The following is a 23,248-nucleotide window of genomic DNA, read 5'->3' on the forward strand; positions in this document are numbered from 1 at the left end:
TATCGTTGACATAAGATAATAAAACGCTACATAACTTTTAGAGATCTTTTTAATAAAGAAAACAAGTTTACACATATCGTGTCTCTCGCTTTTATTCGTCTCTAATCTGGTAATATAACGCGTGAGTGTCTCCTTTATAATATTAATAAAATCACATATACGCTCGCAAAATAAATAATCGGTACAACCAAGGGACTATGGAAAAATTCGGGTATTAACCATACATACTATCAATAGTATAATCGTTTGTCTAATAAATATAATAGGCCATTTAGAACCACCATACATATTGTTGATAACGTCGTCATATAGCCAATCGAGACAACTATCTAAAGGACACGCTCGCTCATCCTTCCCGAAATCCATTCACGCACATTCTCGTAGTGTATATTATTCCATGTAGTCTCGTATTTGTCGTTAACGATATTATAGTTAAATTACAGATAACGATAAGAACACATCATTTAATTGCATCTAGCGTAGTTAGCTATATATATCTACCACCAACATTATAGAAAATACACGATAACTTTCTTGTCATCAAACAGACCCATTTTTTTTTTTTGCGCGCGAATTCTTTAATTGACATTTCCAATACTGCGATTTGCGCTGAAATTTTATGCTCGTCTATGGGCGTTCGAAACATAAAATATTCGAAACCGACAGAATGAGCGTGATGCGTTGTGAAAGTTGCACAGTTGCGGAAAACGCATTCCGATGACGATTATTATTGTACAACCCTTTGTTCGCATTACCGTAAATTCTATGAATTCTGCGCAAATAGCACTTGCTTGCTCGCCAGTTACACGGGTTTGCAAAATTTTTAGATTTGGGGAATATCGTTTACACATAAGACAATAACGATAAGAGTCAAAATTATTATTTATCATTTATATCCCCTTGAACCACTGAAACATTAGTAACGCCATTGTTAAAGAGGTGTAAAGAACGAAAAAATTATTTTATTTAATATTTCGAGATACCACACACATACACACACACACACACACACATGCGCGCGCGCACACAACAACCATCTGATAACGTTACACAATTGATATAAATATATTGATAAAAAAGTTATCAATTTAGTTTCACGAGAAACTTATTTTGCATAAAGATTTGAACTGTGAAATTAGTTCGTCTAGAAAAATGTATATACACATATTGTTAAATAACTGACACAATGAAGAGTTTATCGTAATTAAATGATTAAATGACAGTGAGGATTCCCAAGAGAGAGGTAAATTAACGCAGCATTTACGCCGGTTAAAAACGTAATGGTGAAAAATACCAATATCCGAATTGATATCGCAAAAGATACTTGCGTTATTTGCTATGTATTACATCCGTACACCAAACACACCTATAGTAATCATTAACGAGCTACAGTGAGAGTCCATTGCAACGCATACCGATCATTGTTTCCGCCGCGATAAATAGATCGATACAACAAAATTCTTGTTTCATAAGCTCACAATCTTACTGCATTTCGTTAATTCTTAACATCCCTTCGGGAATGGTAATCATAGAAAATCGTACGATACAAATACACAGTATCTAGAGATCGGCAGAGGAGAAATATTCGGAGAATTTTTATTTATTTTTTTCTTTTTTTTTTTAGTCTCAAAGAACATCGATTAAGCCTTAGTGGAGCAAGGGGGTGGTTTGTATGATAAAAGGGAATATGTATATCTATAAGTGCAATAAATTCTTCAAAAAGTGATTTTTTTTTTTGGACAGCGTGGTCATGTACAGAAGTACTGAGAATTCGTATTTACTCCAAGCAAGCTTAATTACGGCTTTCACAAGAGTTTCTCGTTTAGTCCCATTTGATTGGTCTGTCTGGTAAAGATAAGTCCCTTAAGAAGTTTTTACTAAATAAATTTGTTAATTAAATTTCTCGATTTCTTCTTTCCTTCAAATGTTTTCGTGGTATTATTTGAATATTAATTGCATGACGCGTGTATATATATATATATATATACACATTTTCTTACGGATTCGAAAGACTAGGAAATTTGACGCTAACTTAAATATTAATATACTCTCGTACAATATTTCATCGTCGTACGATGTCGCATGCTCCGTTTACCGATACGGTAAAAAATTATTGGTTTCATATGTTTTGCAGCGGTAGGAAATATCGTTACGGTACATATTAAAGTTATTAAAGTGACGTGACATCATCGAATAAGTCAGTTCTGGTCAAAAAAGTGAAATACATATAAAGCGCTGGCAGCTGCTGGATCGAGAAAGTTTGGAAAATTGATGAGAGAAAGACCGCTAGCATTCGCAAATATCTCTTCCTTAAAAACGGACAATCTATCTATAATGTCGATACGGATATCAATGATTATTTTTGATTAACTGTAAAACTTATAATCGATACTCTTCATTCTTGAGTTTCTATATGACTTAGCAGTATTATTTGTTTTACTTTCGGACAGTCTGAGAGACGACAGGTTTGTAGCAGTACGTGAAGTAAACCGTGAACTTTTAACGACGAAGAGTCAAAGTTCCGCTCCTTGTGCTCTTTCGAATGTAAATATAACAGCGTTATCAAAACTCTCTCTACCGATGATAGTTTCAATAACATACAGGTATCATTGAGGATGGTATCTCCTGAATTCGCATTCAGCTATCGTATTTACGTAAGGGCAGTTTAATAATATCTGTATTGAAAATATGTTCGCATTAACGCAACTTTTGCTTTTAAAGATTACGCGTTTATGCACCTTTATGTTATCTTTTGATTTATTCCTGTTTCACGTACTATAAACCTATGCGTCGCAACCGTCGGTAATAAATAATAGTTATAATTAAACAACATGTTTTGCTAACTAATTAACTCCATGATAAACCGCACATGGCGCACATATCACTATAGCCTAATTGTAAAACGTCGATTTATTTGAACATCGTTATAACTATAACAACAACGACGATGATAATGATGATGGCGATGCGCTGATGATTACGAAATCGTGAACGATGATAAAAGTAGTAATGGCAACTTTATTGTTGCTATTACTGTTATTATTTTTAGTATTATTTTATTATTGTTATATTATTATTTTTATTATTGTTATTGTTATATTATTCAACTAATTTGTATCTTATATATTGTATGCTATCTTTTTTTTTCCGTGGAATGCTTTATAACTGATAAAACGTCAAAGAAAATCGTTCCAAGAAAATTGAGTATATTCATTCTAGGAGCCAGCTATAATAGCTTTTGTTATTTCAAATTATGTTCAATGTAAAAATACAATAAAATTTCTTTCCCTTCTATTGGCTTGTATATACATATGTTTGATGTAAAATGTTAACGAATATAAATTATGGAAAAAATGCCAAAGAGACTATTTCATAAATACAAATGAGATGCACCGCGATTCGCTAATCAATGGCCTGCAAATAATGTTATCCTGCCGTGAGTTTTTCGAAAAATCGAAATTTTTCCCTATCTATGAGCAAATGTCATTTCGTTTTGTTCGATCTACGTCTTTCTTTTAACGTCTAGATCTATAACGACGAGTTTCTCTACCAGTCTTTTCTCCTTCTCCATTCCTAAGCATTTTAATTATTAAAAAATCGTCATATTGAACCCTGTGTATATGACTGTTTTCTCTCTCTCTCTCTCTCTCTCTCTCTCTCTCTCTCTCTCTTTCTCTCTTTTATTCCTTAGTAAACTCTGTTAGTTTAACTTGAGCCATGGTTATACAGGTTTTGCTTTCAGAGTATCGCATTTCAAACAATTCTCGTATTGTTGGATGCCTCTTATGGCACAAATAAATGTGGCTCTTATTTCAAGGACTTTTCTTACTTCTTCCACGCGGACACATAAATTGCGAGGAAGACTTTAGAAATACAATGCTCTGTACATTCCTTTGTTCGATTATATTGATTGATTATACGATCTAACATCTCGATATTCGATATGCCGATACATGTAATATTATAAATTCACGTCTTTTCGATTAATCAAAAACGAAGCTTCCACCTAATTTCGATTTGTCTAGCACAGGCAAGAATACATATAGTATCGCAATTATTTCGACATTACTGTTAACCAAACTCGCGGTTCAGATGCAGATCGGTTTATCGTCCGCGTAACAATATAACAATATCTAACATTTAAAATCATCGAAAATGTAATTATATATAATATTCATCTGCTCACGTTCATAATCGACAAGAAAGTCTTCAGTATTGGCAATCTTGAAATTCAGTAATCAATCGTCGCTGACGCTACTGCTGATAATTCGAGGAAAGACTGTCGTGGTAGCGATCCGACGTTAATCGCTGGTAGCATGGACGGTCTTCATGTTTTTACGGCACGCTAAAGCCGCCACAGGCTAGATTTGCGTGGCGCCGATGTTGATCCTGTAGCAAACAAGCAAAAAAATCTCGTCAGATCCAATTAAAAAAATGATATATCCTACAACTGTCATGATCCGTCGTGAGTAAGATGGAATTTATTTCAATCCGTTTGTTATTCTGTTCAGTTTTTCCGACGTATGTATGAAAAACAAGGTGAGAAGGAAGAGATCGGCTTGCATTATATGCGCGCATTCAGAGGATACAATTTGAAATGCAAAAGTTGATTATTTGTGATTAACTTAAGATGAATCTTTGCGCACTCAACATTTATTCGACGCACACAAAAAAACTGTGTTATATTTCCTGAATGCAGCCATTCTCTAGAATGGAAAAAGGATGATGGTGATATATGTGTATTTTTGGAAAACGTATTTGTACCCGTTCGTGTTACGACATCCTCCTCTATCTATGGTTGTACCGACCAGCATGTGAAACAGCCACCATCTCAATGGGTAGGGATCCTCTTCGCTTGATAAGCGCTTCGGGGACAGGTTCGCGCTTTCCTATCTCCCTCTTCGACTTGAGCCACGTGCCGTTATCGTTCCCGTCGTTGGATCCCGCGGTGAACATTTCCGGGCCACCGCTACTCCGTCTCCTCAGAACCTTTTTGCGGTTGCGCGACTTGTTATTTACGCTATTTCTACTGAACAGATCGCGACGTAACTCGGATATGTCTGCTGGCACTGATCCTCGTCTCGGAGAGAGCATCCCGGAAGCAGTGCTGTCGAACAGTCTGCTGATGCCGTTGTTGTTGCTGCTGCTGGTATTATTGTTGTTGTTGTTATTGTTCATCGAGAAGCTTTCACGCTCGCCTGAAATAATGCAGAGGGTTACATTTCCGTTCCGTTTTGTGATACCAAGAGCACCAAAAAAGTACATTTACCAGCCAAAGTGAGAATATTTCCCAGTGCAGTCTCTTGCGGAAGACTAGCTCTTCTTAGGGCCGAACAATTCTCCCCTCCCCGAGGTCCTAACGCAAGCCGATTGCAACCTCCTAGTATGTAAGGAAAAAAAAAATCATATTTATGATGCAAATGGCAAGCGCCGTACAAGAGATAAAGCAAATTTAACTTTTACTTATTTGTTCAATGAAAATGTGCTTTCGCACGTAATCAAGTTATTGTGTCTTGAATATTGTTTTAGTAATGCGTTATCTAAAAAATACTGTATTTTTATGAGTACCGAAATACCTTGATGTTTAGTGATATCAGTCGGCACAGATCCACGCCTACAAGTTTGATCGACTCTTGAAGATACAGAAGTTGGAGTGAAATCGTCCAATCTTGCGAGAAGACCAACCGGAGCTGACCCTCGTCTCCTTGCCCATCCCTAAATTTAATATTATAAAGATATCTGTGATAATGTGACTAGAAAAAACGAAGAACAAAGTAATCAACTTAAATTTTAAACTGTAATAAAATAATTGTAAATTTATATGTATTCGATTACTAAATTTTACAATACAAATATTACTCTCTCAAGTATTTAAACTAAAAAGAGAAATACATTTTACCAATCGATCGAACACGAGTGACGGCATGCGAAAAAACTAATTTATTTTGATGCATAATGAAAGGAAAATATATAAAATCGTAATATGAGAAGGGAATCAAGAGCCGACGCTGGATGTAAGTGCTTCTTAAATCTTCGTTATTTAAAAGAGTTGAGTAAACGTTTCTGTCGTCAATCCGATCATCTTCAGTTCAAAATCTGGAATTCGAAGAATTGTGAGTCTCATAAAACAAAACGTTGGAAGTCGTCCTCTAATGCAACTGTCATTTCAGACGCGACAGAAATATGTGTGAAGACATGTGTAATCTTTGACTAGTAGTCTGTTTAAAAGATTGTGAGCTACCTACCTTTTAAACAGACTACTAGTCAAAGATTACACATATTTTCACACATTTTTCTGTCTCGTATGAAATGACGGTTACATTAGAGGATATTTTATAAGTTTTAAGAAGACTTACATCCAGCATCGGCTCTTGATCCCCTTCTCATATCACGATTTTATTAATTATTGTGAGCCTTTAAACAATTCTTGGAAAATTGATACGCTTTTGACATAATAATCTGACTGCAATAAGAAACTAAAAATCTATAATTTTTAGATTACCTGACTACCCTTACGGGACAATGCCAATGCTTTAGCAAAGTCGTCGTTCGTACGAGGATCGACATTCTCCTTCATCTGCTTGTCGGGACTCAGCTTCGCGAACTTGGAATTCTTTTCCTTCATGCAATCCAATTCCCTTTTGCCGCCGATGACGACAGCTTCGTTACTCATATCACCGATACTTCTTTTCGGCTCACTACCACTGTCACTTGACGAGGACACACTATGATTACGGGGCGGCGAATCGGGAGGACTACCGATAAAGAACACTTTGTGAGTGCTAAGCTCAGAAGACACGGGTATTGTGGTGTAACGTCTACCTGCACTGTCGGTCGTTATCGTTCTACACTCTGTGATCGGGGTCGAATATCTCCGCGGCTCGTGTTCGGAACACGCGCTCTTAGCCGATGAAGCACATTGATCCGTCTTTTTGGACGACAACGTAGTCCGTGATTCTTGAATCGTCGACTTCGCGTCGCGACACTTACGTTCGGCATTGCAGCCCGAATCCGATTTACACTGCGCAACCGACGTATCGGAAACACGACTGTCCTTCTCACAGTGAGAACCCGTCAGTGTGGCGTAGAACATCTGCGTGGAGTCGGAATCTTGAGCAGAGGAAGGCCTTTTATGCCGATGCTTGGAGAAAGAATCGTCGGTGCGAATAGTCTGCACGGAGTGGCGACGCTCCGAGCTGTCCGCGTGCTTCTGTCTAAATGTGTCCGACAAGGTCGAGCCCCGTCTCTTCGCAGGCATGTCCACCATCAGAAATTCCTTGGAGAGAATTTTCAGGGTGTTGGGCTTCTTTTGTCGGCACGCAGCGGGATCGTGCGGCGACGGTGGCGAGCAGCACCGCCCGCTCGAACACGACTTCTCCTTCGCGGGGCTCGAACAACTAGAAGAACTGTCGGCTTCCAGAAGAACCTGAGTGTAGCACTGCGACATCTCCGCGGTCGCGGACATGTATCTCGTTCTCGCGTACGGCTGCAGCGGAGGGAAGGTCTGTTGCCGCGTGAGTTGCTTGGTTTGCGCGCCGGGCTGATTGTCCGATTGTAAGACCGTGCTCAATCTCGACGCCTCGGTGCTGCTGGTGATGCTGGCTATGCTCGTCTCCGGTAGGAGATTTTCCGCGCTGACCGGCCTCTCGGCGGTGGCGCTGACGTTCGGCGATTCGGCCATGCTGCTTCGGGAGGACAGTAGGGACAAGGAGCTCGGCTCCAACAGACTCTGATCTTCCAATTTCAGCAAGATGTTCTTCGTTTTCATCTGTGCGCTCGGCAGACTCTCTCTTCTGGCAGCCTGGCGCGTAGGCAGGCTCAACGGTTTCGATAGGCTCAAAGGTACAGAGTGACGCCGGCCGACGCGATCGAGACCGACTCGTCCTGGCAGCGTCGGCATTCGTCCTGTTTGCAAAGTCGCCGGTATCAGTAAATCGATACTGCCCGAATCCTCGTCGGCGGCCGTTTCCTCGCCCGAACTAACGGCGCCCTCCGGTTCATCCAGCTCGGAAATTTCGGTCTCCGTTTCTTCGGCCGCCTCTTGGTTGATCAACGCCTCCCACTTTTTCTGATTCGTCTTCAAGTACTCCATCAGCGATACGCTCAGGCCGTCGCCGAGGAAACGGTGCCATTCCACGTAGAGAGGAGTGACAACGTGCTTGAAAAAGCCCGCCTGGATCTTCGGGATGCTGGTGGTGTGGCGGTCGCACAATGGTGTCACCGGAAGATTTAAACGACGCTCGTAATCTCCCTGCCTGAAGAACTCCTCGCAGACCTTGTAAGACCATTTCCTGGATATATCCCACGGTCTACACGGATTGGAAATGTCGGCGCATTTCAAGGCAATTTGCAGAATAAAATGACGATCCTCCGCGCGCTTCATCTCGAGCGAATTGTTGCTCAAATAATCCTGTAAAGCGAAACGCGACGATTAATTCGGGTAATTAAGGTGAAAACTGTTTTAATAAACCGTACCCTGAAACGTGTGAGAAACTCTTGCTGCCTCGTAATGTCTGTCGCTAAGATCAACGAACTGATATGCCGTTGAAGTTCTGGTCTCACATCGGCCGGTAATTGTGCCGAGACGCCGCTCTCCAGAAGACACCCTATGGCCGATCTCCAATGATGATTTTCAAGAACAGAGGTATTCTGAAAATAATTAAACTTCAATTTAGACATCGCTTAATTGCATCGAATAATAGACCGGTAAGGAGTAAAATTTTCTGTCAATCGGATAAAGCTCGTTATCAGAGCTGTCCTTACCTGATACAGTGCAGCCAAATGATTACTCGTCGCGACCAGGAACGGCTGATTGACACCTGGATGATCTAAATCATGCGTTACAGCCGCTATCAAGGAAGCCATGATTTCTAAATTTGTTAGGTGTGTTTTTATCTGTAAATATATAGTTCGGTTTAATCTACCTAGCTGAGGAATAAAATTATTAGACGTTTAGATCATCAAATAGATTGATCTGTAAAGCCGCAAATAGATATGTAATTACCTTTTTTTCTTGGAGGAAGCAATGCATCGCCTGAGTGACGTCCGTGGCGTGTATACTGTTGTGGTAAGGATTTGTACTGTGATAACCCTCCTCGATAAAAGCTTCAATTGAATAATTATACGAATTACTAGTCATGACATTCGGATCGATAATTCTTCAAGAATTTAGTATTTTATTTTTATTCTATTTTTCTTTTAATATCTCTTTTTCTATGCAATGATAAAAATCAGACAATATCGTAGAAATTAAAAATTTATCGGTAAAATGCAAAGATAGGATAAAAAATCGACTGTGAAGTACAATATTTGATATTATAACGCATTTAAAATTTCTTGTGAACGCGTAATATAGCTAATAATTTTTCAGAATCCAGAAATTCTAGAACATTTATAATTAATAAATCTTGCTTACCGAATAGCTTCCATACTGTTACGACATCCAATCTGAAGTGTTTTAAAAGTCCATACCAGTGAAAGAGATGGACACACAATACCGGTAGCGAACGACCTGGAAACGACGATCGATGAATAAAATAAACCAATTACGTGCACACGCATAGTAGCGTTCCTTTAAATAAATATAGTCTCATTATTTATTCGTCACATTGTATAGCTACATAGAAATGAATCTATAATGAATAACGATCATGTTTTAACTTTCATGCTAATTTTAGTTTATGACACGTGAACGCATATAAATTAGGTCTGTCGATATTCTAGTAATTTGAATAATTCGAATAAATTCAAATAAAATGTTTCTTTCAAATATTTAATTGTTCTAGACGGGACTTTAGATAATTGATTCGTATTTGACATTGATTCCACTCCAATTATGTTTAAATATTCAATTATATTTAAATATCCAATTTATATTTGAATGTCCAAATCCGTTCAAAATATAGCACGTACGAAATATGGAATATTTACTGTACTGTTCGTTCATTTAAATTTGTTATATCAAAAGTTCTTCATTAGAATTTAAAATTTGCCAATAAAATACAAGGATGTAAAGAAGATTTGAACTGTAAATTTGAAAAATTGAATATAAACATGGAAATAGTGGGTAAAATCAGTTCTAGAATATGCACAATCGTAAAAAACTACAATATTGAAATAAAAATTATGGGAAGGATGAAATCTACAATTTAAAATTGCATATTTGATTAATGCCAGAAAAACTTGCGTACACTGAATGATTGCGTACGATGAATAATACTTACCACCTGTGACGGTTTCCAGTGTGAAAGCATTAAATCGCCAGTTTCCGGCTCTTTGTAACACGCACTGTAAAACGTGTATAATTTGAATATGATAAATCGACACGAACACATAACATAACACGATAATAACTTCAATGAAAAGATTGAGTATGTTTATTCAATATAAGTACAATCGATACAAAAAAATCACATTTATTTCTGACAATGCTCGGAAATTTCTAAATCCGAGAAATTTTGCAACTTTTATCAATTACTGCACTATTCAAATATATTCGAAATATTTCTTGCAGCGCTTCCTTTCCTCTCAGATTCTTTCGTTAATTCTGCATAAAATTTTTTTTAAATGTACATACAAATGTGCATTTATAATTTTTAAGTTAGAAGCCAATAAAAATATAAGACGTTTTAAAAATTAAATTATAAAAAACAAAGCACGCAACAAAATCGAATGTCGACGCATAAAAATTGAAAAGTTACAATAAATAATAACTTTGCTCGACAATTTTGCTAAAGAAAAATAAATTTAAAATAGATGAAAATTTACAGTTGAAAGTGTGCTTAATGACGGACACGTGCAACTGACGCAGCATTTGATTTTGTTATGTTACCTGTACTAGCCCGTGGAAAATGTCATCCAGGATACCGGACTCCTGACTCAAAGATCTGGTGGCGAGCTTCTTACGCCGTCTCTTGTGCATCGTCAGGAATCGGCCGGTGTGCCTGGGCCTGTATCGACCGACGTCCAGGCTCTCCAGCAGGATTCGGTCCGCGTTCGATAGACGTCTGAACGCTGTCTCCGTCGCAGATTCATCACGGATTTCCGGTAACGTGGTCGATGTGCCGGAATTACGAAATAAGCTGCTATCTATGAAATGGTGGGCATTTTCAATATTTCGTCGACGGTAAATCACTTTTAATAAATTTTAAATACGATAGCAGCACCTTGCTCGCGGCATTATTCGATAATAGAATAAAATAAAGCTATTTAGATAATATTTCAGGCAATTACGCATAAAATTATCGTGCATTTTTCACTCTCTTCGAAAAATATAAAGAAATCAAATATGTCAAAAAAAACATTGAAAAGGTTAAAAAATGAATTATTAATTGCTAGAATTATTTTGCATATATTCAATAAATTTTTGCCTCACAAATGGAACGTTGATGGTTAATAATATTAACAACGCAGTGTAAATATGCAAAACCCTCGCACATGTTTTGATTTCATAAGTAAAGTACAATGACACTCGAGACTAGAGAGCTTCTAGAAATCCTATCGGATTCGCTAGGAAATCCTGGAAATGGAATTCTGGTTGTGAGTTAAAGCTACGTGACTAATGTCAACAGTTACGCATTAACCGGGTCATTGCCGTGGACGGACAATTACTCGTACGTTATACAGCCGCGTACATTAATCAGCATCCGGTGCATCTGCATTCACGAGGATACTTCACGACACGCGATTCACCGATTCTTCTCGGTTTTCTGCGCGAGCACGAAATAATCGAATTAATTATATAAATAAAAAGGTAAAAATATGCTTTCAACGTTGAAACGACCGCTGAATATAAACACGCCGGGTCCCCATTAATTTTAACTCGATTGTACGAATCGCGCGTCAGTCACACCTTCTCAACGTGCACCGCATTCGCACTCGCATACCTATCCCCCGTATGTACCTGCAAACACGTGGATCGACCGCGTAAATCGACGTTCCCTTGTTCGCGTGCACTCAGCACGCGGAAGTGCATTACAATTTTAGCGTGCCTTGCCGACTCTATTTTCGGACCGGACGGATTTTCATTATCGTCGAGTGTGCTAACTTTGTCCCGCTTTTTACGTTCCGTTAATGAACTTTTCAAATAGAACGTCGATAAAGTTTTCAAAGTTTTCGCATTTAAGTGTTGTAAAGCCGAGAGCGAGTGTAAGGTGAGTTGAGGAAAATACAATGATACTAACCGAGATACACGTTTCAATAGTTTATACTTAATGGAACAAAGACACCTCAGTCGACGACGGATCGATTCGGCAACGAGTCACGTAAATGAGATTCGCAATCACGTTCTATTCTTCGCTTAATGTCGCTCAATTGCAGATCTTGAGGCCGAGTGTTTAAATGTGAATGCTTTTACTGGCAGTTTTAATCAAATTGGTTGAGGGATTCGCATCGAGACTGGCGATAAGACGAAATTAACTTTCCGCCGTTTTTTTTGCTGAACTTTCTCCAGATCAAAATACATTTTCTTGCTTATGACAGAATTCTTATCGTCCACTGCTAACCTACTTTCTGCTCGCAGCTAAAGAGATCTTTTTATCGATTTTTATGAAATTTCAATCTCATAAAGTAAAATTTCGTTTCAAATACTTAACTTGCGAATTTTCCTCTCTAAAAATAATTTGAAAAATAACTGAAGAAGCGGAAAGCACCTAAAAAATAATTTGCAATAAATAGTTTGAATAGGAAACATTTATCTTTTGTAGATCTTTTCTTCTAATTAAGAGACAAGTGGCACAATGGTATAGCTAAGTTGATAAACTAGCCTTTCGCATTAATTCGTCTAATAATGTTCCATTGTGTGCACCATTGTATCTTATTTAATTTGCAAAATAAAACTGAGCGCTGCACACTTGCATGCATACTGCGTTTTATCCGCGCTGTTCTCGTTGCAAAATGCAAATTGCAGTCGTTTCGTAAGTAACACTGATGCATATTGCGAGGATAATGTGTATCATATACAGGGTGATGCGTTGCTAATGGCACAACTATAAAAAAGCGATGATTTTACAAAAAAAAGCCTGGTATGATATAAAACTCTTTGATACACGAGCAAGATAGAGAAAAAAATTTCTTATTTCCAAATCAAATTTTTAAATTCAAACTCTTCCATGATAAAGCTTTGATAAATTTTAAATTACATTTTTTTAGGTCGCATCAATAACGAAATACACTGTACATTATGCGTGATACATTCCGCAACAATAAAAGAGATAAGCATTTCACAAGTCGAATAAATTATGCATTCTTCTCTCTAGCGACCGGCCCGCGGCAAATAAATGAAGAGACAATTATTACGTTTTATTCGTTTGCGCGTAATTAACTCGGTTATCGGTCGGATGTCGATTCAAGTCTAAGCTAATTATGAGCTATCTGTTGAAAGAAATGGTAGATGCTGCGGTGCATAAACGAATGTTATCGCCATGATTTTGCTTTCCGTTATCTCCACGATCTCCACGATTTGCATGGTGAACGACCCCGGAGTATTGCGAAATTTGTCAGATTATCTCGACGAAATTCGTGACGTGTGACTCGCACTTTAGACCACATTGTACATTACAAAGGAAGATAAAGAAACATACAAAATGTGACCATCAAACGATGTTCGAGTATAATTGGTCATAATTGTCGTACAGCGTGCCTCATTAATGCATATTTTCAGGGCAATTTCTTTGACCAATTTAGAATCGACATTACCTGAACAAAAATATCGAGGCGATATACTGACATAATTTTCTCACAAAACTTTAACTTGGCACAATGTTTCTTCGTTTTACAAATGCGAATCAACTTCAACTTAATACTACGTTTTTTCGTTTCGTGAATATAATAAAATCGAATCAATATATTTCCTCGATAGAATATATGCATTAAAAACACAAATATTATAGAAATTTAAAACAATCTAATAAAATTGCACAAAATGTTGCAGAAATGCAATAAGATTTGATTCATTTCTGAAATAAAAAAAAAATCTTACCGATAAACTAAATTGTCTTATATAACTAAATTAGCTTTGTGAAGCACAATAGAACTGAACTGATGATTTTTATCAAATTTCCTGTATCACCAAAATTACCTTACTTTATCCTATTCGGGATCAATTGTTCGCCGCGCGACGTACACGATCAAAAGATAGTGCCTACGCGGTGCCTCGGAATTTACAAGAGACGACGAAAAATTATGTACTCACCGGAGATACGGACGAACACCGCATTCTGCTCCTCGCTGTCCACTGTTATCTCGGCAGTCCGCCTCTGCAACAATGATAAGCGATAGATCAGTTTTCGCGTAGCTCATTACCATTATCAATGTAAATTAATATCAAGTTAATTAATGCGAAAGATTTCCACATAAGCGGAAGATAAAGTGAAATACGAATGTTTTCCAGTTTATCTATATCTGAGCTGACCGATATAACATTTTTTTTTTTCAATGAGTTCGCACATGTCATTACAATGTTTCACACAATGTCGGGAAATACAAATAGCGTAGTGTGGAATAGTGCGGCGAGAAACTCGCGAAAAATAATTAAAAAACGAAATAGAAAAAAATAAAAAGGTGAACAAGCCGAGTGATATCATGCGATCGTTTTAGGATTGCATCTGGAACGCAAATGTTTCCGAGTTTAACGTAAGATGAGAATGCCGACACATTTAGAGACGTATGTGATAAAAATACGGATCTACATCTGCATAAAAAGTAGGGTCACCGGATCAGCAAATCTCTTTAATAGCTTATTCCCGCGCATAAAATACAAATCCCTATGCAGACCAGCTGTTTTCGTGCATCTTCGAAAAACATGCTTACGAGCTCTCGAATGCTGGCGCGCATAAAATTTGTGTGTAAATCGCTTATATTTTATACTTTTTATTAATATATTTTTGTTTTCTTTACGATAATGCAAAACCAGTGAATATCCTTTCAACCATACTTCAATCTCCTTTTAACCTTTTATTATGTATTAAAAAAAAAAGACTAAAAAAAGTGGCGTTCTTTTAAACGACAAGAATTTGTAATTAACACGAAAATTGAAAAAGAGCTGGTAAATCAAATCGTAAGTACAAAAAGATAATAAATCCTCACTTTTCAGTTAATTTTAATTGAATATTATTTTAATATAAGTTCAATTAGAAGTTTAATTAATGAAAAAGGTCGAGCGTCGTTAGATATTCAATTAAGAAGGAAAAAGCAAATAAAAATATTTGTTTTGCCTGTATAACTCTATCCAAGTTTTCTAATGATTTTAATTATACATATATTTGTATCGTTAAGTTAATAACGACTTAACAAATTAATTATAACAATAACATTTTTATTATACAATCAAATATTAATAACTACGGAATATGAAATATAAAACGAATATTTCGTTGTCGAAGATTATTCACAAATTATGTCTTCACTTCATAATTTTATATTAAAACAAAATGTGCTATCAGCTTTTATCTTTTGACTTGATTTTTATTTATAAAGAATCATTAACAAGTAATCTATGGCAATAAATAAAGATTTTTGTTTTCTGAAAAATAAGCAGCCATGAATCTGAAATCTGTCTGAATGTTATCTTAAACTTGTAAACGTTATCTGTCGCTCGTTACTTTTACATTCGGAATCGTATGCTATGTAGGTCACATATTTTCGAGAATGTAAAAGCAGAATACTTCATAGAAAACGGATTAATATCGCATCCCTTCACTATTCTCGAACCAGCTATCCTTAATTTGTTGCTGTATGACGGCGTGAGAAATAATTAAAATAATTAAAAATATTCTGTACTAGAAAAAAATGGTTCATCTATCGATGCATATTTTCCTACATTTAAGTAGAAAAAAATTAATATATCACAAAAAAAATAACAGAAAGAATGCAATACGGAAATACTAAATATTTCCATTCTTTTCAATTTCTGAACAATTTACATGTCAGTGCTCATTATCATTACTTTAATTTTAAGCTGTTCATAACTTAAACTTGCAAATTAATTATAATTAAATAATTTTACATATTATCTTATATTACTTGGAACGTGAATTTTTCACAACTACTCGATAATACTATTCATCACAATGCACATGAGTTTCTTATCGTGATCTGCTCATAGAAATTCATCGACTTTATCATTGACGATTCATTCATAGAGTATTTATGGAAAAAAAAGAGCGATATCCGCGCGAAAGTTTAATTTTCAGTATCTGATATTTGCATTTAGATTGGTTTCTCTAAAGTGAATCTAAAAATCCATCATATTTTCCACGTGTATTTCTAATATAGTATTTCAACGTGACTCACCGACGTCAATCGATTCATCATTGCTATCGTCATGAAAATCTATCTATTTTCCTCACGTGTGAAGTGAAACAGAAAAATGATGAACGTCGTTGTATTGTATTACACGAACAATAATTGCCGATAACATTAATCTTGTGTTGTTAAATAATAACATTAATTAATTACTTTATCGTTATCTAATCGCACACAAGTAAGAACTTTTTGCAGAAAAAAAAATTATGTTTTAAGATATTTAATCTTTCACTAAACGCTATTAAATAAACGTGTATCTTGTTTTTCGAATTATTTTGGTTCAAAGGTTCTAGCGTCAATTGAACTCCACAGTCAGTCAGGGACGGTCTTAAATTAGACCAGCGCGTACCAATGAGTGCCTCGATGAATGCCACTCTAAATACAATACAGTTAAAAATATTTACGAGTATGTCGAGTATAAGTATCTTATGTATCTCACTTATAAAACTATCACTGACGATGGTCCAAACAAGTAACCAATATTCTAAATGTGTTCTAAAGCACTCGAGAAATACAACTCGTAAACACTGCGTTAGTTATTTATCTTCAATGATCTTCACACAGAGCGATCCAACAAAAACGAAACATATAAATAACTATTTTAGATTTATAAATACAAAAAGATATTGCAGGAAAGAGAAAGAGAGAAGAGAGATGTGTAAGTTGTATGACTTTAATACAGAATTTGTTTTTAAAAGTTTTAAATACCATCGTAATTTTTCTTCTTTCTTTCTTTTTTAATAAAGAAACATATTTTTACCTTTTACATATTTTACAGCTTGTATTAACGTGTAAAAATATTTAAATTAATTTAAATGAAATGTTAGAGAGAAATAGAATTATCGTGCGTATGTTTACGTTTATACGTGTCTAGAATTATATTCTTCAAATCCAAAATTCAGATATCCAGCTTTTAATAGATCATTTCACAGAAAGGAATGCAATTCAGAAATCGGAATACGTATATTTTAAGAGCTCATAAATCAACAAACGAGTTGCAATTGCGATACGTGAAATTTCTCGCGTTTTAAGCGTAGCACTTTCTGTTATATTGTGCCGTATAAAAGGTGGCTTTTCTGCAGGCTGAAAGGGGTTGCGGTGCAAAATCTGGGCTTATAAACTTAGAAACGACCGTCAGGCGGGAAACATAAAGTTTGTCACGTTTAAGTGCAGTTCTCCCTTACTCATGGGCGGTAAGAAGCGATTTATGTACTGCGAAGTTATAATTAAGAAATCACTGTGCGAATATTATAAAAGTATGTTAACACATTAAATCTAACTAAATGATTGCAAACAAACGTAGAATCTTTCTAAATCGAAAGACAAATATTTTATAAAATTAAATTGGTATTTTATATGTGATATATATATCTTTTAAATAAATTTTTTTTTTTCCACACGAGTTGAGCTTAGTTTTGCGGAACAGCGGTTATCCAACGCAGAAGCTTGATATTGTCTTCGGTAAGCCGCCGCATCGACAAACAGTAAATTCCCTACCAGTAGCGTTATGCAATATGTCGCAGTATATGTATGTATATATCGTCAATAGTAACGATAATACCACAGCTTGTAAACAGCTAGAAGCACGTATTTACGCAAGTCGCGAGTACAGCATTTGTAAAATTGACATGTAAACCGTATGAAAATTTCGATGCTTTAAGTGCAAATATTAGTAAAAACATGCAAATATTTTAATTTAAAGCCCATTATATAATCAGAATATCAATTTCCATTGAAGAATTATCCTTCAATTTTTAATCAACGTCTTATTTATCGAGTGATTTATGAGAAAATCTTGAGCGATCTAAATTAAAATAAAAATAACAAAACTGAAACAACGCACGAATAATTCCGGAACTGTAGTATTGCTAACAGAATATGTTATTAATCAAGTGTAATGTAAAAAATCTTTCGATCAATCATTTTTACGCCTATACAGACAGCAAAAATCTCAGCCGATTAATTTCGAAGTTATAAATAGACCTTCGCGAAGGTATAGCCGCGGTAGAATGTGCTTTACCTTACGCAAACTGTCGCGTCTACATTGTCGCAAATAAACATAGAGATCGATTTCTTCGTGTTTACAAGATCGAAAGTTGGACCGAACAAAAATAATCGATTCAGTTTGGATCACGTTGCCCCCAGGTGCGTCCCAGCCCGATGGCCTTTCCTGGTAAGAAGTTATTAATACGCGCGAGTTAATTTTCGCGCGACTATAACTTCTACGACTGCTCGGGAGTTTTGTTCCGCGATAATTTTAACGAAACCGACGATATCTTACAACGGAATTGCATGTAGGCAAGCAATAACAGTAAATTTCGCGATACTCGGTAGGTCTCCATCGTGCATAGTTATCGTCGCGAGGCCATTGGCTGTTGAAGACCCATGAAAATTTGGTCGACTGCCAATTTCGGCAAAACCGACCAATGAATCGTCGAAGAAGCTTAATTCGATAGTTCGATCGGAAGGGGTATGCCCAGTCACGACGACGCAATGGCCTTCATCGGCCCGAAGGCTTACTTAGGTATGAATATATAGTGCAATGCGCATAGATCATTATATAAACAGAAATTTTTTACGCGCATTTTTTTTAAATCAGATTTTTCGTAAATAGACAAGAATTAAAAAAATGGTTGAATACTTCGAAATTTTTGTGATTCAAAATAATTAAGAATTTTTTAAAATATCAAGCTTCTATCGGGGTATGTAAATATTATAAAATACATACGATTCTCTCTACGTATGGAAATTATTAAATAATTGCGACTGCTCTAGTAGGCCTTTGTTTAAATATGTACATGTAATTACGAAATGTTATAAGATATTTACGGTGTCACAAAGACCTTCTACAGCAGCTGCAATTACCTAATAATTTGCATGTAAAGGCGCGCGGTACATTCTATTCTATATCGATAGAAACTTGATATTTCTAGTGTTCAAAATTTCACGAGTGATAAAATTATTTAACCATTTTTTTTTTTTTTTTTATCTTTCTATATTACTTTAATATTTTGTTTTCTAAAGTGACATATCTGAAGTGACATTCTAAAGTGACATTCTAAAGTGACATATCTGAAAGCTCCCACGTGAATCAAAGTGAAAATAGAATTAAACCAGTTTAAATTAATATTAAATACTTATGCGAGTAAAAGTTATAATTATAATCTAATATAATTGTAGCAAACTGAATTTTACAATAATACGAAAAACTTGATAAACTTATCGTCGGTTCGCACGCGTTTGTAAAGCGAAGTGCGACATCACTGATTTCCATTGATATTGTGCGACACGGAAACGCTAGAACAATCCAGGATCCCTGATGGAACATCTGTCAGATAGATTTTCGCTCGCGCGAACAGATAACAGTCGCTACTCCCTGCAGTCGGTAGGCCGCGATTTGCGTTTCGGCTGCACCGCGCCGCTTCACCATAACAATAAATCACGTCTGATTAACTGTTTTCAACGGCGGTGGCCGTTTCTGCGGATCGTTCGCCAATCTTAATGGCTACTTTCCGGTTTCGTAACGCTCCACGCGCGGTATGGAGTTAATCTTAGCCATTTTATAGTTCTCGTCGCGATTTACAGCTCGCGAGCCAACTTTATACAGGTGTGAGCGAATGTTTCGCTCACGCGTTGCGATTGAACGCGACGCGGAGTAACGCGCATCGACATTTCGACGATATCAAAAATTGCACTACAATTTTGCTGTATAAATGTTGAACTAACTAATATTTTTGTGATATGACGATGTCGAGATAAACCGCCCAAATAAATATTGCTGCGAGCAATCCTATTATTTATTATTCTTATTTCTTGCACAATCTTTTATTAGTAAAAAAAATGGTATTATACAAATAAAATTTCTATGGTTTAAAAATTCTATTCAGACTATAATACGCTAAAAAAATAGTACTTCGAGCAAAGAATCAGAATTGCACATAAAAAAATTCAACAATTAAAAAAAATTTCTTACTTTAATAACAATTCCTATCTTTTTACTGCATTTAGAAGCACAAATGTCCGAAATGTCGTTCTCGCTTCGCGTAAAATATACGTGATATAAAAAAAAAAGCTTAATATTCCAAGACCTTCTTGGAAATCTTTTAATTCAGCTGCAGCGTCACCATTATAGAGAGATATGTATGATCGACGGTACCATCACGGCTAAGGAGAAAGGATCAGGCGGCAGATTTTCTTAAAGCATTTTCTCGACATCACGTCACGATCCCATCTCGCGACTAACTCTATTTCGTCGCGAGTCACGACTCGCGACACGGCAGTCTACTTAACGCTCATAGCGATTGCTATGAGCCTTTTGAGAAGCTCGACCCCCTTTCAACTACCCTCGCTCTTTTCCTCTTTCCGTTGCAATCTTCCGATAGCCGACAGGGCGTTCGCCGCCACCCCTCTGTGACCCAGTGTCGTAACTACGGGCGGATAAAAGAGGAACGCATCGACACCTTTTCCGATCGTGTAACCGAGCGAGTACTTGTTACGGTTAGGAAATGGCACCAATAAGTCCATCACGAATTCATGAATCAATTCCAATGCCGCGATTTTACTTCGAGAAGTGCAAACACATTTTATTCAGTGGCCTAAGCGAACCGTTTTGGAACCACAAGATGTTTTCGTGAAATTTAAAAGATACTTTAACAAGTACGTCGTATGTTGAAAGGAATTGAATCTTTTATTGATTCCACTGGGATTCCACCACAATAGTAAACGAGAGAGCATTGTGCTCATACAGGATTTACAGATCAAAGATGAATTTTCTATTTCCTTCTATAAACAAGATCATTAAAATCATGCCAATTAGTTATTTCGACATTAATATAATAGAATTCTATTACGAGAAATTTTATTCTCGCTTTCTCGCGACGTAAATTAAATATTAAAGTAAAAATGTAAATAAATAATGATAACGAATATCCGGCCTTCCCCAAGCGAGCGCATGCATACACATTCTCTTTTTTTTTTCTTCGAGATACGTTTGCAAATTTAATAATTGATCCCCAGGCAGCACAAACTTCAGCTACACCGCTGTCACAGCCCTGAACAACTCGAGGTGCACAAGGGGCAGGAGGCGAGGAAAATCGGTCCTATGACGTCACGGAGTCTCGGGTCGTGTGTTGGAATTCAGGTCGACTCACCACCCGCTCTGTTAACCACCCTCTCTCTTTTTCTCCGTATACGGACAACTCTTTGGTGTACAACACCTCGGAGAAGAGCGACAGTTTCCATCTTTCTCATATCTACCTGTTATATAAAACGTCCCATTTTAATTTTTCCATTATTTCTCGAATTATCTCTCAATCTAGTGCTTGTTTACAAAGAATGTCTCCAAGTTACTCCATTTCAAGAAGGACGTCTTGCAGTAGAACTTTGTTCTACGTGGAATTAAGCAAGAAAAATGCATAGTCGCATTTAAAAAAGAAACACAATTCCGTATTGCGGGTGTATCGCGGCGTCTGTGCAAAACTATCGAATTATTTGAATCGTGATTTGTCTCATTATATTATGCACGCGAGCGTTCAAATAAGTAAATATTTCATTAAACTTTATGTGTTTTGCGTCAGAATGTATCGGGGTATAAAATTAAAAAGATTGAAAGCTTTAATTGCAACAGCGACAAGGAATTAATTTATCATTTCAAACGAACATAATTACGAAATGATTGATAGTCACAAATTTGATTAATAACAGCAATTTCGGGATATCTCCGATTGCGTCAGAAACAAACAAAATTATAGAAAACGCATGGTTCGCTTAGCGAAATGCATGCGCCAGATTTGTTTCACAAGAATCGCAGAGCGGTGGGTAGAGAGGAGAGGGCGGCGGGGAGTTTAATTAGGACAAACTACTCATGTGTCATAATGTCATTAGTGAGTCACAATAAGTTTGTGGTTCTCTCGCGCGGATTGCTTTTCAAATAAGTCACCGATATCTTGCTCAAGTGTTCACTCTGCGTCAACGACGCTCGGATAATGTTATAATAAGTTATTTGGTAGTGATTGCATGAACGTTTTGTAAGGCTGCCAGACACAATGTGTCATGTTGGCACCTAGAATCCATTTCGGTAATGGATATACTTATCTCAGTATTGAAAAGTACTACTGCACTGAGTGCTGCAGGTAGATTATTTTTTTTTTTTTTTTTTTAAATTGAAATCAATTTTTTCTCAATGAAAATATGAAAACACTAAAAACCTCATTCCTTACTTTTAATTTTCTTAATTATCGCAGTAATACATGTAAATTTTATCAACTGAAATAAATGAAAAAATAACAAAAATGTTTCTACATTTTGCTTGGAATTTTCAGAGGTAAAAACTGGACGACTTTAATTTATCAGAGTGACAAAATGCCAAGAATGAAAAATAGGCAAGCGTGTTGAAAAACAAGCGTGTGTTTTGCCGTAACATCGTAGCAATTTCAACGTTACAGATCATACGGAAGTCAATACGTTTATCAACGAAATCGATTTGTTTGCCGAGTGATTAATCGTGTGCAGCGTGACATGATCGAGCTTAACATATGTCCCGGCGCGCAACGTAGATTACGGTAAAATTGAATTAATAGTTCCATTGAGAGCGACTCGGCTCTTAATTGCAGAACGATGATATAACGCTATGAATTTGCTATGCAACAATTTTTCATGCCTGTACACACCCGCCCGCGCGCTCGGACAAGTTTACCGCCGAGGCTATTTAAATTGGTACGATAATGCAGCTTCATGGGCGACGAATAAATCTTCATCTGCGTAAAACGTGACACAGCTGGGGCCGTCCGACGTCGATCGTATGCAGCTGCGACCTCGTAAATGCGATGCAGAAAATGTCGGGCTGCGAAATAGAACGGAAGCTTTCTTTGCACAGTTTGTGTATTAATATTCTTGGGAATTGAAAAAATTGTATTCAAAATTTACTCGGTAACAAATCAATAACAAA

At 36.6% G+C, this 23,248-nt stretch overlaps 1 protein-coding gene across 10 annotated transcripts in view; it reads right to left on the reverse strand.

The window, feature by feature from the left end:
* Window positions 1–31: 31 nt before the first annotated feature.
* The window catches only part of LOC105667400 (uncharacterized), a 43,911-nt gene continuing 20,694 nt past the window's right edge, over window positions 32–23,248 (reverse strand). For 5 of the 10 annotated variants that reach the window (XM_012359185.2, XM_012359184.2, XM_067355046.1 and 2 more), the window contains 12 exons: window positions 14,192–14,255; window positions 10,832–11,088; window positions 10,224–10,287; window positions 9,416–9,511; window positions 9,005–9,105; window positions 8,764–8,895; window positions 8,476–8,649; window positions 6,503–8,410; window positions 5,577–5,715; window positions 5,270–5,380; window positions 4,809–5,198; window positions 32–4,389 (listed from right to left, as the gene is read on the reverse strand). In XM_012359185.2, the coding sequence (XP_012214608.1) occupies window positions 4,346–4,389; window positions 4,809–5,198; window positions 5,270–5,380; window positions 5,577–5,715; window positions 6,503–8,410; window positions 8,476–8,649; window positions 8,764–8,895; window positions 9,005–9,105; window positions 9,416–9,511; window positions 10,224–10,287; window positions 10,832–11,088; window positions 14,192–14,255 (3,480 nt within the window). In that variant the 3' untranslated portion in view covers window positions 32–4,345. Of the gene's footprint in view, window positions 4,390–4,764; window positions 5,199–5,269; window positions 5,381–5,576; window positions 5,716–6,502; window positions 8,411–8,475; window positions 8,650–8,763; window positions 8,896–9,004; window positions 9,106–9,415; window positions 9,512–10,223; window positions 10,288–10,831; window positions 11,089–14,191; window positions 14,256–23,248 lie in introns of all 10 variants that reach the window. The other 5 variants (XM_067355045.1, XM_067355043.1, XM_067355044.1 and 2 more) reach the window with 2 other exon arrangements.

Source organism: Linepithema humile, chromosome 5 (genome assembly GCF_040581485.1).
Source record: "Linepithema humile isolate Giens D197 chromosome 5, Lhum_UNIL_v1.0, whole genome shotgun sequence".
Classification (NCBI taxonomy): domain Eukaryota; kingdom Metazoa; phylum Arthropoda; class Insecta; order Hymenoptera; family Formicidae; genus Linepithema; species Linepithema humile.